At 35.8% G+C, this 18,357-nt stretch overlaps 2 protein-coding genes across 2 annotated transcripts in view; both read left to right on the top strand.

The window, feature by feature from the left end:
- Nucleotides 1-1,135, top strand: part of CNTN5 (contactin 5) — a 205,783-nt gene extending 204,648 nt beyond the window's left edge. Inside the window, exon 12 of the mRNA XM_059710643.1 lies at nt 987-1,135. Within this exon, the coding sequence (XP_059566626.1) occupies nt 987-1,135 (149 nt within the window). The remainder of the gene's footprint in view (nt 1-986) is intronic.
- Nucleotides 1,136-6,798: 5,663 nt separating this feature from the next.
- Nucleotides 6,799-18,357, top strand: part of LOC132240636 (contactin-5-like) — a 43,313-nt gene continuing 31,754 nt past the window's right edge. Inside the window, exon 1 of the mRNA XM_059708081.1 lies at nt 6,799-6,898. Coding sequence (XP_059564064.1) covers nt 6,833-6,898 — 66 coding nt within the window. The 5' untranslated portion in view covers nt 6,799-6,832. The remainder of the gene's footprint in view (nt 6,899-18,357) is intronic.

The raw sequence follows: 18,357 nt of genomic DNA, 5'->3' as shown, positions 1-18,357 counted from the left end.
ATGGAATTATAGCAGCTACCATGGGTTGTTTATACTGAGTTTCCTTAAACTTGAAATGGTTTGCCTTTGGAGATTTCTCTTTCAAACTAGATAGGAAATGTGCATATTTTCTTTCAAAGACACTGAGGTTGTTACTGTAACATTTCATAGTAACATTTCATTTATTCTGGTAGACTGAAATATGAAAAATATCAGCAAATTAAATCTGGATAGAATCTGCGTTTGTTCTGACAACAAAATTCAAACATATTTTGGCACTTGTTCACTAATTAAATTTACTAATTTGGAACTTTGTGTGTAAATATGAGTAAAGTGTTTAGCATCAGTAAGTCATGTCAACTAAGAAAGGCAGTACGATGGGAAGGGAGAGCCGGTGCCTGGAGTTAGCAAAGCCCGAGTTCAGTCTGCTCACACTCACTGTGCGTCCTGGGCAGTTTACCCATCTCTCTGACCCTTACCTTCCTCCATGTAAGAAAATCTAAGTCTTGAACTGGAACATCTCTGGAAGCCATTACATATCTAAAACTGAAATTTTGTCAACTTATTCTACATCCTAAAATATTCATTTCAATGTTTTTAATTTTCCCCACTTTTGTTATATACTAAAAAGAAGTAAATCAACACCCTTATTTAAACACTTGGCAAATTGCTTTACTTGAAGAGGAGTAAAGGTTTTCCAGATTGAGCCGTGTTTAAAGATTCAAGGTCTGTAATAAACGTATAAAATAATACTGGACTCATGCCAGTGCAGATGCCTTCCTCTGCCTATGGACGTTCATACAGATTCACAGCGTACCTCGTCTGAGGCCCAGCTGATCTGATGGAGACTGTATTTCCCCATAAGACAAATTCTGCATGTTTGTTCTTTCATTAACCTAGTTCACCTGTTTACACCCTAAAATCCCTCTGTATTTATATACAGAATAAGAGGAGGGAGATGGCTCTCTAGTTCTGCTTATGGGCATAGTTCTCTCTATTCATATCAGAAATACCCGATACCTGCCTAGAGCTGACAGCAAATCAGGACGAAAACATGTCCCAGATGCTGAATCAGAAGCAGCTAACAGAATTAATGTTGATTGGAGGGAACCACAAACCACAAGGACTACAAGACACACCTTACAGTACCAGTTAGCTACCCATTTCCCGCTGGCACATGGATGGCATCTCACATGCAGAACACACTTCCATAGGTGTTGATGTGCATTCCCTATACTCCCATCTTTTCATTTTCCTCTCAAGAAAGCTTATTTAAATGCAAGTAAGAATTACATTATTATAGTGAAAACCTTGAATGTGATCTGTAATTAAGAGAACTAATCATTTATACATATTGATACTTAGTAAATCCCTTGGGAAATGCCTTGACGCATGACACTGAGGTTGGTTGTTGCCCTAGGGTTGTCAGAAAGCTCCATGGTTTCCGCAATAGAAGTAACCCTGAATTGCTCCATCAGTGCCAAGCGGCATCTGACATCACTTCCATGCACACTGCACATCTATTGATTACCTATACTCTTTAAATCAAGCAAGACTTACATACGCACTAACCCTGACTTGACTTCAGATATGAGAGTATGACATAATCTTATACAATACCCTCATTTTGGAAACAGTTCTAATGTTTTTAAAGACTAGCAAAGTTTCAACAGAAGTGATATTAAAAATATATGGTAGAAGTGATAAAAGTGATATTTTTCTAGATGAAAAATCAGATTGACTTTTACTTCCATATTTCTAGACATACTTGTCAAACTTACACCCATTTTCCATTTAACTCTTATTACTATAGCTTTGGAAAATGGAGATAACCTGAACATTTAATTACATCTAACAGAAAAATATGGAAAAATTCAATATAGATTAATTATAGATTGAAAGATTTGGTTTTTTTGTGATGAGCTTTAGCCTTTTCTAGCATGTTGGTGTATTGTGTGTGTGGTTTTTATTGTTGTGGTGTTTTTTGTGTGTTTTCTTGTTTTTGTTTTTTGCTTTTGTCTTGTATGTAAAATATGTGCTGCTTTTCTTTTTATTAAAACCAAAAACCTCTCCTCGTTTTCATAAAATCATATGCAATTATCTCCTTGCGAATTGAGATACCACAGCTCAAATTAAAACCCAACATTCATAAGGTGTTATTCCTCCAATCAGTTTTTAGCTTAAACTGAGCTCAGTGGGATTTATGTGAACTTGAAAATTAATAAATTGGCATATTCATTGTAAAATACAAGATATAATTTCCTGTCTTTGCCAGATGATCCATTTGGATTAGTGCCTGTAAAAGTTCAACTACAGCTTTTTTCACTGAATTTTTAAATAATGAAACCATAACCCTTCTCCCAAGGAGTTTATTAAACCCTCCTTTGATTAATGCTGTTACCCACTGCTCCTGGGAAGTCAGATGTATAATCAATATTACAAGCGCAGCCCCCCATATTACTTGGAGAAGTCCTGCTGCTAGGTCACTTAATACAAATGTATCATCTAAATTCATGAACATGGTAATGCTGTTCCAAATTTTCAATCTAACAGAAACTGAAATCTATCAATCAGTCTGTCCATTTCCTATGCCAAGATTGGAGTGCAGTTAACCATGTCCTCATTATAATATCAGAGAGAGATATCTTTTCAAGTCTTTGAGTCTATTAAATATAACACGAGTAAGATCTCAGAAATAGATTCTTGAATTTTCATCAAATTACCTGAGTATAATAGAAGTGAGAGTGGCAGGAATCATCCTGTGGTTTACAGACCAGGAGAGTTTTAGAGACGCGTGAATGTGACAGGATCTATGAGGAGCAGTGCAGCTATGATTCTAATTTATCAAAATTCCATAAAAGATTTTAAAATTTTATAGTAAGCTCGTGGCAGGTTAAATAGGAAATGTGGAGGTCTAGGTAGTTTCTGGCAAGACTTATAGAGCCCAGGTGGGGATCCCAACATCAATAGTCATGAGGGAGGTCAGCAGTGGAAGGGCAAGGAGAAGAGAGAGCAATAACAAAGGGTGTGTATTACACAGACACATACACAGAAGCAGAATAGCATAGTGGTTAGCCCTAACTGCCTTGTTCAAAACCTCTCTCTACCCACTTGCAGCTGTGTGACCTTGGGCAAATTGCTTATCTCTCTGCCCCTCAATTTCCTCATCTGAAAATAGTGACAGTAGGGTTGTTAGAGGATCAATTAATACATATAAGAAATATGAATAGGGTTTGACACATGTCAAATGCTCAAAAATTGGCAATTGTTACCTTTGTTTTTGCTCCTTATCTATTTTGTTTGTTCTTTCTTTTTTTTTTATTGATTTCAAAGAGGAAGGGAGAAGGAGAGGGAGAGGGAGATGGAAACATCAATGATGAGAGAAAATCATTGACCTGTTGCCTCCTGCATGCCCCACACTAGGGATCAAGCCCATAACCTGGGTATGTGCCCCAACTGGAAATCAAACCACTCAACCACTGCTGTGCTGCTCTTTATTTTTAATTTGATTCCATTCATTACTCTGTCAGTTATTTGGAGGTAATTGGGCAGCGAGAGAGTGAATTATATATGTTTCCTATAAAATCTCTCTCCATGCCCCCCAACTGACTAGAGATGGAGAATGAGCCAGCCACTTCCTTGATGCCCATTTTACAATAGAGGAAAGAACTCCTGAGACATGAGTTCTAATTGGGACTCGTGCAGAGCTGGAAGCAGAGTTTAGATATGTCACATTTTTCCTCTGCAAAATGAGGACATGGGTTTAAAACATAGGTTTATAATCCCGAAGCCTATAGAGGTCAGGTAAGAAATAGAAATAAGTGAAGTATTCTCAGTGTGATAAAATAGGGACTCTTCTGAAAGAACATGCCCTGACTAATGGGGCTAGCTGCTAATTCTTATCTACCAACACCCAAGTATTCAGGATTGATACTACCCGTTTGTCCCCAAAGAAGCCAGAAGTTTTTATTTTTACATGAAATGTTAGAATAACTTAATTTAATACATTATTTAGACAAAAAGATGACTGGAGACCAACTGCCCATCCGTTGTGAGCTTTGATCCAAGTGTCTCTGGAAAATTCTTTCAAGTTGTGACCTTCCATCACTCAGGGACAATGGGATACCCAAATAGCTAGTTCCAATCCAACCCAGATATGCTGTGACCCAGTCATTTACTCCTGCCTACAGACAAACTTTATGGTTAGAGCTTGAAATGATTGATTGATTGATAATTTATCTTTATTGTTGAATATATGACAGATGTCTCCTTTTTCTTCCCATTGACTTCCTCCATCCCACTCTACCCCCTCCCAGGCCTTCAGTGCAGTGTTACAGACAAACTTTTTGATTCACACAAGAATATTCACTTGGCTGTAAATGGCACATACTGAAACCCTTGGAAGTAAACTGACTGAGATTATGATTTCACTTGCTGAAATTTCAAGTTTAGGTATTATTTTGGTGTAATATGTACACCTACTTCTGTTATTATTTACATCTAGAAGGTGAAACAAATGAAAAAAATGACTCTTCAGTTCTTGATTTATTTACCCTTATTTAATTAGATGCAACTATAATGTTTAGCCTGCAAGAATGCAAATGTGAAATGTCAGCTTGGTTTTGACCCTGATTTAATATCCTCAGAGCTTATAAATAGAAATCAGGATGCTTGTTTGAGAAATAGGTTTCTGAATATTTATCTTTTTTTAACTTTTCTTATTTTTTACTTTTTTAAAACTTTCTTATGTCTGTTTGAGAAATACTTAAATTTGTGTAGTGCTACAGAAAGCTGATAGAGAAATGCTTTTTTAGACTTGGAAAGAGATATAAAAGCTGCCACCTAACCACATATTTTGTGCTTCTGAAATTATTTATTCCCCTGCAATCTCCTTTGACAAAGATGTAATTGCTTCAATAATATAAAAGCTGAAATGAGGCATTTGGCATACAAATCTCTGCAATGCATTCATTTAAAAGGTAAGCAAAACTGCTTCCAAATAGCCAATTTACCCTGAGTGGCTGTCTTTGAAATCCGTAGATCATATCCAAACTCCTGAAGATCAGGGTGTACACATCTTAAGAACATGAGCATTTCCTTTCCTTTCCTTGCAAAATCAAGAATCTTACTTCTGTTAAATAGCAATGAAAAAACTTTTTTTGCAATCCTGCCTACATGAATTTTAGAATAAAATAGTAGAAGCTTTCCCCAGAATTTTTTTTAAAAAATCAGGTAAATGCACTAATAACAGGCAGTTGCAAAATGAGATGAGGGAAACCACTAGCAAAAGTAAATAATAAAATATATTCAAAGAGGGACAGAATGAGAAATTAAAGTTTATACCATGACAGGAATTTATGTCAGCTTCCATGTAAAGATTAATGTGAATTCACCACAGCACTTTGAATTAACACAATCATAGCATGTGATCTTAATGAATGCTTTACCAAAAGAAAATCATTCTCTGTGCAAACATGTACCTTTGAAAATCTTCTGTGGACTCCTTTTACAATAACAAAGGCAGATGTTTGATTGATATTTCTCAACTAATACTACGTGTAGGCTCTCCAAATAGATGTGTGACTACCTTCCATTGGAAATGGAAAAATCTCCACACACAAAAAAATTGTTAGAATTCTTTCTATATTTCTCATAATGACTTTTAAAATTTTTATTTAGAATTCTGTCTTTGGCATATGGTTACCTGAATCTAAAACAAACAAAAAACAACAACAGCAACAAAAAACATTTTCAACAGAGTAATCTGAGCTCTTACCAGTGATATGGAGCTAATATTAAAGTCTCTACAGTTTTTAAGGGATAGTTTTTAAAATCAAATTTGTACAGAACTATTTGAACTAATGTATAGCCTTTATTCTGCCATTTCATTGAATATGTGTTTGTGACATAGTATTTATGATTCCGCAGTGACAAAGCTGAAAATATTTTTTTCCTCACATCAAGTGCAACCTCAAAGTGCTGCTCTTGATGGATGCCAGTCAGACATGGTGCATTGGAAAAAAATAGTGAGAAATGTCGCTGAGCATAGCAGCAGCCTGGAGACCTTCAGGGACTTTCCTTTTCGCCCTACAGTTGTCTTAAAAGTCAGCTCATGCCTTTTAAATACCGTGATTCATAACATATTCCTTATACAATCATAGAAATGTGGTTTTGTGGTTGGAACAACAAAACAACTCATGTAATTTAGACTCTTTGTGCCTGCAATGGCTAAAAAAAGTAAAATAATAATAAGTGGTATTTTGTGAATGAATATTTTAAGTACCAAGGACTGTGCTCAATATTTTGTATGTGTTATTCCAATTAAAACTAATCTAAAAAATCTCTAAGCTAAGTACTCTTATTATGCCCACATTACAAATGAGGGCACTGGGCTTAGGAAAAGATGAAGCTACTTGCCTAAAGGTAAATAAATATATAATGTTTTTGAATGCAAACAGCACAGGAAAAAAAATAAAAAAGGGCCAATCCTGAAGCCTAGTCCATTCTTTTGATCATTTGGTAGATGGCAGGCAATTTAAGTCAAACAATTTAACTTCTCCAGAAATGTCCTAGTTAATCCAAGGACAAAGTTCTTCTCTGCTCGTCTTCCTAGATTCGTCATTTCTCGTTGATAAGGTTTGATGAGACTTGACCGAAGTATAGAAATCCAAAAAGATCGTCTTTTTATCCTGTGTTTTTTGGAGCTACCACAGCACTTCATTGCAAAACGATGGTGGAAAAAGTAACACCTTTGATGGACATTAACTTACTACCATTGTGGTTTATTATTTCCACTTTCCTCCCTACAGAACCCAGTGCCGCTCCCACAGATGTCAAAGCTACAAGTGTGTCCATGTCAGAGATTCTTATTGCATGGAAACATCTGAAAGAGAGTCTAGGAAGACCACAGGGATTTGAGGTATGAACAGAATTATTGAAAATAGGCCTTGTTATTTCTGCTGGCATCGCATTCTCCTAAAGAGCTGGTTTGGTGACATTTTAACAGAATTACATTCCTTTGAAATTTTTCTTGGTGGCAAAGAAAGTAAGAAATATACTATTTTATGGACATGGATTATGTTGCTCATTAGCTGGCTTATTATTCAGTATGTTTCCATAGCACCATGCAAAGATTTAAAAAAAAAAAAAGGACAGATGAAAATAGACCTATTTCAATAGCTACAGGTGGCTACTTACTGTTATCCAATTTATTGGTTGTTAAAAATTTTTTTGTATATTTTCCTCTAATAATTAAATGTATAAAACAAGTCTTTCTACTATATCATCCTTGGCAAATCTTACCCCCTACTGCTAAATTCTCAAATTTGTTTGGAGCTTTGTAATCTGTGCTTTCTTATTGAAATGACTTCTCATTCCTTAAATTTTTCTATTTTTAAACACAGTTATGTCAGCCTTATAACAGTGAACATTTTATAACAACTCATCAACTTAATGAAATGTTAGCCTCCAGGAGTGTGGGCAGTCTGCGAACTTGTATATTCCACAAAAACAAGATCCCTATTCCTCACGTAGCTCTTGTTCTTGCCTTCACCAGAACTGGGGGTAGTGGTTGGGGGGTAATTTCTAAAAGACAAAAAAGAATTAGCATCCAACCCAATATCTCAGTTGCCTTTAAACTTTTTATTTTTATTTTTGCTGTTTTAACAGAGAAAATCATCTTGATTTTTGAAAAATGATCAAGTATAGAACTTGTACACCAACACAAGCTTTTCCTTATTCTATTAGAGTTTTTAAATAGTGTGTGAGAACTATTTGATTAATATACAGCTAGCATTAAAAAATGATTACTGTGATAAAGAGTTTTTACAATATTTCTAAGTGACAGCAAGGACCATGAACTAGTATAAGGACACATTACCTATACAAAAATCATGGATTCTTCTCTACAGTCTTGCTTCAATTCATTATTTGGTGATAGGTAATTTAGCATTTATCTTATCATTATTGCACATTCATTTTATTAAAATCACTCTTTTTCCTATCCATGCTTCAGGAACCATGTCTGATCACCAGGACTGGTAGTATTTGGTTCATGGCACCTACAATATATATTTGTTGAGTGAATGAATATCTGCGCTTCATAATTATCCTCTTCTAATACCAGTATAGAAGATATGGGGTGTTCTTCCCAGCTCCCCTTCACTGGGCCACTGCACTGTCCCCCAGCTGCTGTGAGTGCTGGCTAATGGTTCTCAGCTTCTCTCTGGAGAATTGCCCTCACCTGAGGGGCACTGTCTTACCTGAAAAGTCACCTTCCCTACAAAAGGTGACCAACCCAAGGCCAATGGCTGACTCTGACTGACGCTAGTCCCTTCCTCAAGGAGGAAACAAATTTATGATGCAGTTTATAATTCGGAGCGTTGCTGGGTGCATCCGACCAGGGCCAGATTACCTGGGACCACACTCTTGCTCAGCTCCCTCTTCTTTCACATTCTCCTTTCCTCCCTTCCTCACAGTCTACTGTAAGCACGCTCACAATAAATCAAATGCACTCAAATCTCTGTCTCAAGCTCTGCTTCTAAGGAAACCAACCTAAAACAACTCTGTAAATATAGGTCCACCTTGACCCCTCCATCAGAACGTCTGGTGTGCACACTTTTAGAAAGCCACAGAGTGTGTTCCGGTGTGCAGAGGAATGAGGATCCGGTCTCCTATAGGTCAAAGCCGTGCTCCTCTCACACAGCCAGTCCCGCTCCACCTTTGTTCTGCCTGCCCTCAGAGCATGACCTTCACTTTCCCACCATGATTTACCTGTAATAACAGTTTTCTGTGAGGTCCTGCAAAGATCACATATGATTTAGATTTGTGCACAATTCTTGTCTTCCTAAAAAATAAACCATTCATTTATTAATCCAACAAATATGTGTTGAAGGTCTACTAGTACTAAATTTTATGCTAGGCATAAAACAAAAACAAAAAAATACAGTCGCTGTTCTTGTGGAGCTTATATTGTAGTAGGGGGGACAAGCAATAAACAAGCTAACAAATAAGTGTGTGACATAATGTCAAGTGATGATAAATTCTGTATAGAAAATAAAACTGGACGTGAAGGTAGAGAGTGAAAGAGTCAGCTATTTTCAGAAGTCACCATTTCTGAGGTTTTGCAATTTGGGTAGAAACATGACCAAATGAGAGAGAGAAGCAGAGAGAGCAGCAAACTCAAAGGCTCTGAAGTCAGAGCATGCAGACCTTGTTCAAAGAACAAAAAGGAAGAGATTCTGGTGAGAGAGCAGTGAACAACAGGGAGGTTGGCAGCATGGTGATGGAGAAATCACCAGGATAAAACCAGGTTACACAGGGTCTTGTGACCTGCAAAAAATGGAGTTCACATTTAATCCTAATTATGAAGCAAGGCCATTAAAGGGTGTTAAAGAGTCAAGTCAGGGTATGACATTTAAAAGCCTCTTTCAGTCTAGAGGGTAGAGAATAGACCTCAGAGATGACATCAGGAGGAACAGCGAAGACAGTCGGTACAACCTAGGTAACAATGAGGTTGCTTTCAACTAGAACCGTAGCAGTGGAGTTAATGAGAAGTGGACCTTTTAAGATACATTTTGAATTGGAGGTGTAACAGGATTTGATAATAAATTGAAGGTGGAGCATTACCAAAGATAATTTCAGAGATTTTTTTGACCCAAGAAAGTGAGTGAATGACATATCAATTACATATATGAGAAATAGAGAAGAGCACATTTTTCAGAGGAAAAAAAATCAAGGATTCTGTTTAGATGTGTTAAACTTTGTAAGCCTTTTTATTTCCAGAAATAGTTGTCAAGTGGGTTTTGTGTTAAGAGAAAGGTAAGAGTTAGAGCTGTAGCTCTGAGGAATCATCAGTGTATAGGTGGTTTATATGCATGTGCTGGCTGAGCTTACCGGGTGTTGATAGAAATGTCTGAGAATTGACCCTCTGGTGCCTCACCATTTGGAACTCAGAAAGAAAGAGGATCTAGCCAAAGAAACTAAGGGAGAGACTGAAGAAATTCAGAAGCCAAAGGAGGAATTTTAAGATGGAGTGAGGTTCTGAGTCAAATGCTGCTGGGAAACTCAGAAAGATGAGGCCTAAAATTGCCCAGCGGGTATGGCACGCAGAGACCCCGCTGATCTTGGTGCTCTCACCATGACTTACTGTAATAACAGCTCTCTGTGAGGTTTCACGGAATGCTGATGATCAAAGGTTGACTGGAGAGCAGGATCAAGATCATTCAACAGTAGCACTCAGAAGTGTCAGAGCACAATGTTTGTACTAAGCCTATTTCATTCAAAATGACAAATTATCACAAGTAAAAAGGGAATATTTCTAAGGATCAAACATTAATAGGAAATGCATCAAATTCTAGAACAATCATCACAATGACCACTTTTTTTTAAGTTAAAATAAATCAACTCAAATTCTGACAACTATTTTTACATATGGAAACAACATAAAATCCAAGGGCACAGGAACATTTATGCTAATTTTATAGTGCATTACAAATTGTAGTTTTAAAAATATGGCATCTTGTTACCAAAAAAGTCAATATCTTTTAATGGGGAAATTAAATGTATACTTTTTATAATCAGAAAATAATTAAAACTTCATATACTTCAGTGGCCAACTATGACATTAACTGTTATTTTAAGTAGAATATAACCAGCAAAGATGATTTTTTATTGAGACTATCTCATAACTGTATGGTTGCATGTAGATTTAAAAATAAGTGTGATGTAAGTAAAGCTTATCAACATCATCCCCATCCTCTCTGTTCTGCGTTTTCATCTCTTTAAGAAGAACTCTACCTCTTCTGTTCACCTTACCTACCCTGGAACTTATGGCTTTCATCATCTTACTATTTTTTTCTTTTATCAGTTTTCTTTTCTCTTAGTAAATGATCTCCCCAACTAAATATTACTAAAAGGTAGTAACACCCTAAAGCTTAATATTTCATCTCACCACTATCTTTCTCCTCTATTCTATCCCAACTGCAATCCTAGTTGTATTTACTAATGGTAGAATTATAAGCATGGTGACAAAATATATATATATGTATATATATATATATATATATATATATATATATATATATATACACATATATATATATATATATTCCTATGAGTCATTTGTTTGGTTATTATTTCAGCTTTACCTATAATGTCTGAAAGAGCTAGTTTCTATAAAGGCAGTAGGTGCCATTTTGAAAGAAGTGGAGGTGGTGTTCAGGGCCACCTCTCTTTTTTCCCCTGAATTGAAATGTGTGAATAAGTTAGAAAAGGTTCTACTCTTATAAATATTTTATTCTAATGGGAAAGACAAATAACATATAAACAAGCAAACAAGTGAGTAAAATAAACTTAGGTAAGAATACATATAGAAGTTCAAAGGTAGAACACATCTGGTTGCTTTAAGGAACAGAAGGAAGTGGAGCTACTGCACCTTGGTGAGCAGTGGTATGAATGGAATTAAAAGTAATAGGAGAGTTAAGTGGACAGAGACAAATTATGTAGGAATGTATATGTTATAGAAAGAATTTGTGTTTTATTTCAAGTGCAATGGAAAGCCGTTGGGGCAAATGTGTCTGATTTACATTTTTTAAAAACATCACTCTGGTTGTTTTTAGTGAAGAATACAAGAAGAGGAGAAAGTCCAGGAGTAGAAATTAGGAGGTTATCACAATAATCCAAGCAAGAAATGATGGTTACTTAGACTAGGTCCTAACAGTGGAACAGGACATATTTTAGAGGCAGGTCAACAGGATTTGCTGACTGATCAAATGTGGATGGAAAGGAAATGATTCCTAGATTACTGACTTGAACAGATTTCAAGGTAAAAAATAATTCTATTTTGGCTAAATTCAATTTGAAATGCTGATTAGAAATCTAAAAGAATAAGTCAGTTAAGCAGTAAAATATGTGAGTTAGGACTCTAATAAGAGATCAGGGCTGAAGACATAAAGGTGGCAGTCATAGAGGTGGTATTTAAGGCCATTGTACTAGGTGAAAGCACCTAAGGACAAATTTCCAGAGGAGAGGAGAGGAAAGGAGAAATGGGAGGAGGAATGGGGTGGGGTGGCACTAAGCTATGTCTTAATGCATTCAGAATTTCAATGTTTAGCTAGAGAGGAGCAATCAGCATGAAATTGGCGTGGAGACAGAGAACCCAGGTATGAGAGGTATCAAAGAAACTAAAATTGCTGATCAAAAAGAAGGAAATAGCCTACTATGTTTAAAGCTGCTAAGTGATTAAGCGAGATCTAGACAAATTAAAAGTAGTCAGAGAGCTAGGTGGACAGAGATAAGATTACATAGTGATATGGAGATTATGGAAAGAGTTTGTATTTTATTTTAAACTAGAGGCCCGGTGCATGAATTTGTGCACGGGTGGGATCTGGCCAACCCGCCCCCCTATCGGGCTGGTTGGCCGAATGCAGTGGGCGTTACAGTGACAAGTCATTCTGGTCTTTCTGGCATTCTGGTCACTGGCTTTATATAGAGAGAGAGATGTCTATTGGATTTAAAGGCTACTGTTGATTTTCAGATAACTTCCATAATCAAATAAGAAATAAGTATATTTTATGTTGTCAATTTAGTTACTTCAGGCAATAAGCATCTAATACCCCAAAGAATACTACTGTTATCTAAATTGTGACTAGTGACAACAATTTGGGAAGAGAGAACCTCAAATCAGAGCTCTAATCCTAGCAACAGTTTTATTTGTTGTGAGTCCTCTAAGTCTTTTGTCAGGGTCCCAAGGTGGTTTGATATACGTATGTGAGAATCACAACACTTCAATGTTGGTATCAGAGATGGTGAAGAATCAGACCTAACATCTGAATATGTTTTTGCACCTGTCAATAATTACAATAAGTGAGTCTATTTGACCACTGCAGAAAATTATTTTAGCCTCAGTCAAGAGTTAAAAGAAGCAGTTAAAAGAAGTCACAATGAGACTTCTATATGAGAAATTTCCCTTGACATACCCAGAATAGTAGGAGAGGTAACAGAAAATAACACATTTCTGTAGTTGTGTGCACAGATTTATTTTCTTCTGGGATATGGTTTCTGTTAAATACATACTCAACTGCCATTTTGATATTGGTAAACTGTATCTCTGGAATATGTTGCATTAACAAATGATAACACCTCAATGCTTTCTCCTTAATAAATAATCAAAGTTGAAGCTACATGTGTTTCACTTGGTTCTGAAATCTTTGTGTTCTCTGCTCTGCTAGTCATGGAAGGTTGCCCTTGAACAAGTGTCGTTTGCAGAGAAAATGAACATTGTCAAGGGCAGTAAAGTCCTTAAAACTCTCATATGCTTACCTGATCTCTCACGCCCAAATCTCTATCACTGATCTCTCACCTGTTCTCATTCTGCTCTTCAATTGACTTGCAGCCTGACTCTGTGACTTGGATTGGCAGTCAAATTCAGATCTTGTATGTCCCTGATCTGACTTCCTGTGTGTTTTTTCTGAATCTCATTTATCTTTATTATTCACTCATTTACTTAATCAGCGAATATTTATTGAATGGCTGCTATGTTTTGGTGCAGTGTGTGGGTTAAATAATCAGGAAGAATGATACAGTCCCTGCCTTTACGAAGTCCAACAAGGGAAACTCTATTTCAATTTTTGTTGTTGTTTTTAGTTTTTATTCCTAACCTGAGGTCTTGATCTAAGTCCTGGTAGCTCCTTTTGCTTGGTCTTGACATTTTTTCCTTGGTCTGCTCTATAGGGCAGCAGTAAGGCTCTCAGTAGGAGGCTTCCCCTGATGCCATTTGTTAATAATCTACCTACAATGGCATTCTTATCTTTTACAAGGAAGTCTTAATCGATGTGAGAAATAACGAACCAAGCATTTTGATTTAAGCTATATTCATCTGCAACTAACAACACTTTCAAATACATTAACCAATTAATTCAAATCAAATTGGCTAATTTTTGTTAATGAAAAGACTAATTGCTCTACCTCGTACAGATGGTAGGAATGCTGTGCATAAAGATAGCGTCGGAAGGATGACAGCCCCAAGCCCACCAGAGCATGACTTGAATGGCAAGGGCTTCAGGACATTTTAGTAATCTCATCCCTTTTATTTGCTAAGTGAGTCCAACCACGGGTGTTTTTAAATGTCATAATTAGGCTAGATTAGGACTTTGGTATGAAAGGAAAACAACATGGTCTTTTCAATAAGCTTTTAAGGCTGCTTTCTACAAGTCTAGCACTACCTCACATAAATGGCCATCAGAGGAAATAAAAAAGAATTTGAAATCACAAATTTAGACACCAATCCATCTCATTGTATTTTACAAACATTTAAACAATTTTGTTGACATTCTCTTAGAACCACCATTTGAGAATTTGAATAACTTACATGTGAGTAGCTTGAGATTTCATGGCTGCAGAGACTAAATATAGAAAGCTCTGGCATTGTGATATGTGAAATTTCTAACGTATGACAAGCAGCATGATTGAAAATTGAAAATGAGCTGTATTTATTGAATGTCTGGCTCATGAATAACCATGACTGTCCCTTCTGGATTGCCATTCATGTCATTGGTCACTGTAAGTAAATTATTAGGTTCAGTTTTGAATTTATGAAGCCACCAGCATTAAGGGTCCTGTGAATGGTAATTCCCGAATCCTAGAGCAGAGCTGCTCAAGGTGTTTCTATGACGCCGCGATTTTATGTGCATACCAAATCAGTGCATTTGCTAGTCTGGCAGGAAAGGGGAGTAAAGATAGATAAGGCCACATTCCATCATCTTTCCTATGATTTTCCCATATCAGGAAGAATACTGAAGGTAACTATGTGACAATGGAATGTAAGATGATTCGTGTTTTCACCCCCCCCCCGCCCTTATCAGCATTTATTAAGTATCAAGCACTGTGGTAGGCAGTAGAAGTACAAATATTAATAAGATCTAGTCCTGCCTTCAATCTAATAATAAAGGATATTTATGGGGAATTTTAATTAAAGAGAGAGAGAGAAAGGCATTGAGACAATACAATTCTCATATCCATAATTACCCAGGATTTCTTACCATCCAGATCCTCTGAAGAAACACCAGTGGGAATAAACTATGCCCTAAATGGGTATAAGTTTCTGTTTGCATGAGCATAAGTCTCTGTTCCTAAAATGCCCTCCATTTTTCTAAATAAAATAATAAATCAAGAAAATATTTAGTTATTAAAAAGAAAATTTTTCTAGACTAATTTATTTTTAATATTGTTGTATATTCTACCTGTAAAATAACAAACCCCCCCCCCATGATTACCAAGTTTATAGTGCTTGTACTTTTTGTGGCCTTGTGTAAGAGTATTATTAACATTATTTTTTAATGACTGAAATAATTTCAACAATAAGCAACAATGTATTTTTGTAGTGGGGGAGAAATGCACAGTATCTTAGTTTCAGTTCTAAAATTTTTGTGTTATTAAGAGGAACAAAAGACCAAATAACTGATCCCACTTTATAATTCTCACTAAAAGCCAGCCCTAGCATCTCCTTTGCCTGGGCTATGTTCAAAACTTTCACGTGTTTATTTTAGACCTTCTGGAGGAGATGAAACTCAGAAGTTCATCTCAGACATGTCTCTAAAGCCATTTCCACTTGCTGATTGCACTGAAAAGACACCAATTGTGTTTTGCTTGGCAAAATAAGTTGCAGTGGGATTTTTGAAAGGGAGGAGAGATAAGATTGTTTCTTATAATTTTATTTTATGATTTGACTCTAATCATCAGAGCAGGAGACACATAAACAAATGGATCTCACTGATGTTTGACACTAACTCATACTGGGCAGATTTCACTTAATTTGTATATTAGGGTATGGGAGTGCGCGTGCACGCGCGTGTGTGTGTGTGTGTGTGTGTGTGTGTGTGTAAAATGGAATTTCAGATACACATTAAAGGAGGAAAAGAAGCTGAAATGAAGCCAGTCACCAAAAGGCTAAAGCAAAGGCTATTTTATTTTCCATATGGTGTGTGGGTAGCAGCTGTTTTACAGATTCTCTTTGGCTTTTTATTATGACTATATAAAAATATGACTATAAAAAATAAACCATAAGAACAAAATAAGACGCCAATTCTACTCTTCCTTTTCTAAAAGTCTGTGGACTCTGATTTAAATCAAATAGCTTTCGTGTCACTATTATTTTATTTTCTTCTTAGAGTATTTTCTTAGACTGGGAGGCTAGCTAAACCTGTTTTTTCAAAAATTAGCAGGAAATTAGTAAGAAGTAACATTTCAGTTTCTTAACTTCTTCCTTCCCCTGTTCCATTGAAAGGCAAATCTGTAGAGTTCTTTTAGAAAGCAATTAATTATTCAGTTTATTGTGTTTGTTTCATTTGCTTCTGGATACATTGCTTCATGGAAGAAATTTTCTATCCCAAACCACTTCTCAAATATTTTCTTATTAAAATTTTAAAGGAACCATTTTCTCTTCAAGAATATTAGAATATTTGCCTGAATATATTGTTTTATTCACATAAAGAACAAAAAGAAGTATTAATATATTTTATCATATTCAGAAGCATTTTCTATTTCTTCACACTTCGATACAAGTGAATCTACTGGACCAGCTCTAAACAGGGGTTGTCCCACTTCTAAACTCAGTCATCCTGAGCTCATATCATACGTCCATCCACAGTCTCACTCTCTATCACATAATACACACTTGCACACTCAGAGCACCCATGCAAAAAAATGAAATCACAAATGTAGACATCAACTCATTTAATTTTACAAATACTTGAAATACTTTGTTGGCATTCTGTTAGACTGACCCATTTGAGAATTATCAAATTAAAACAAAATATTTTCCCTTTTGAGGGCTGGGTTTATATCTTAAGCAACTGACAATGTACTTGGGGCAGAGAGATACTAATTCAATGAGTGTTGAACAGGCAGATATAGATATGGTCTTGCTTACTATACTAAGAAATGGAGAAGTTTTATAAAGTGCTTAAATAAAAAAAGAAAAAGGAATATTTATAAAAGACATACTTTATAAAAATGCCAATTATTAATTGACTAATTGCTCATTATATATAAATTTAAGAGAGGAAGGGAGAGGGAGAGATAGAAACATCAATGATGAGAGAGAAACATTGATTCTCCTGTATTCTTTTGAAACAAAACTATCATATCATTTCACCCAACATGTTTCATTATAAATCTTTAAAATATGTGCTTTTAAAAACTGCCACTTTTCTGCTTTCTTAGAAGATACATGTTGAAGAATGCACTCGGTGTTTAAAGCAGCAAACTCAACAATCCCACTTAATGCAGCTCTTTTAAGGGGAGATTTCTCTTTGTTGCTGCCTGCAATTTTATCTGGTCCTCGTGTTCTCCCTGGGCAAGCACAGTACTTGGTCATTCACCCAAGAATCTGAGCAGAGTCTATACTCCATTCTGGGTCTTAACACTTTTACACTTCTCTTCTTGAATTTCCCTCTGAGGTTCCCAACTGCTCTTTCTTGCACTGAGCTCCATCCTTCGCTGTTTCTGCTGGCAAGGCTGCAGTCTTCTGGCACCAGCGACATATTCTCGAACAGAAGAGCTGCAGGCTTACCTGTTGCTGTCTCAGCTTTTCAACAGTAAATTCTCCTTCAGCATCTGCTTTTGGATGCTTGCCAGGACTTTTTACTTCTCACCTGGGCAAGATTTGCATGACCATTTCAACCAGCCACCATTTCTCTCATTGTCCTTGTACTGTCTCTAAGATCTGTGGTATTATTTTGTTTCTGTCAGTAATTTGTATATTTTCTTCTTCTCCCTCTCCATTCTCTCTCTCTTTTTTATCACTCTTGATCAAAAGAGATTTACTTTTTTTGTCTTTCAAAACATTAATTTTGCCTTTATTCCTTTTATTTAGTCCATTTTTTTTAACTTAAGTATTGCTCCTACCTTTATTATATGCTTCTTTCTAGTTTATTTGGGTTTAAAATGTACTGGGTGTTGTTGTATTTTTCAAACTCCTTAAGATGGATATATCACTAATTTTTATCTTTTTGTCTTTTTTAATGTGTATATGAAAACTATATACCTTCAGAACTCTGCATTTCTAACACCTTATATAGAGTTAAACCATAGACCATATTAAGTACATCATTTTTTAAAAAAAATTAGTATTCTCTTACCTAAGAAGGTTAACTTTCATACAAAAACTTTTATTCTTTAATTAGTATATATTAAGAGACTACTATGTTTACAGCTCATCATGCAAAACATTAAATATATTAGTTCTGATAAAATACTCAAAGAATTTTCTCTATTCAGTATACTGTATTTTAGATTATTTAAGTAAAAAAAGGTAAAGAAGGGAAAGGAACTAACATTTGTAAAAAGACCTACACTAAACTACATGGATTAAGAACAAAT

The sequence above is a fragment of the Myotis daubentonii genome, chromosome 9, assembly GCF_963259705.1.
Source record: "Myotis daubentonii chromosome 9, mMyoDau2.1, whole genome shotgun sequence".
Classification (NCBI taxonomy): domain Eukaryota; kingdom Metazoa; phylum Chordata; class Mammalia; order Chiroptera; family Vespertilionidae; genus Myotis; species Myotis daubentonii.
The sequence above is the reverse complement of the archived record's forward strand: the minus strand, read 5'-3'. Positions and strand labels throughout refer to the sequence as shown.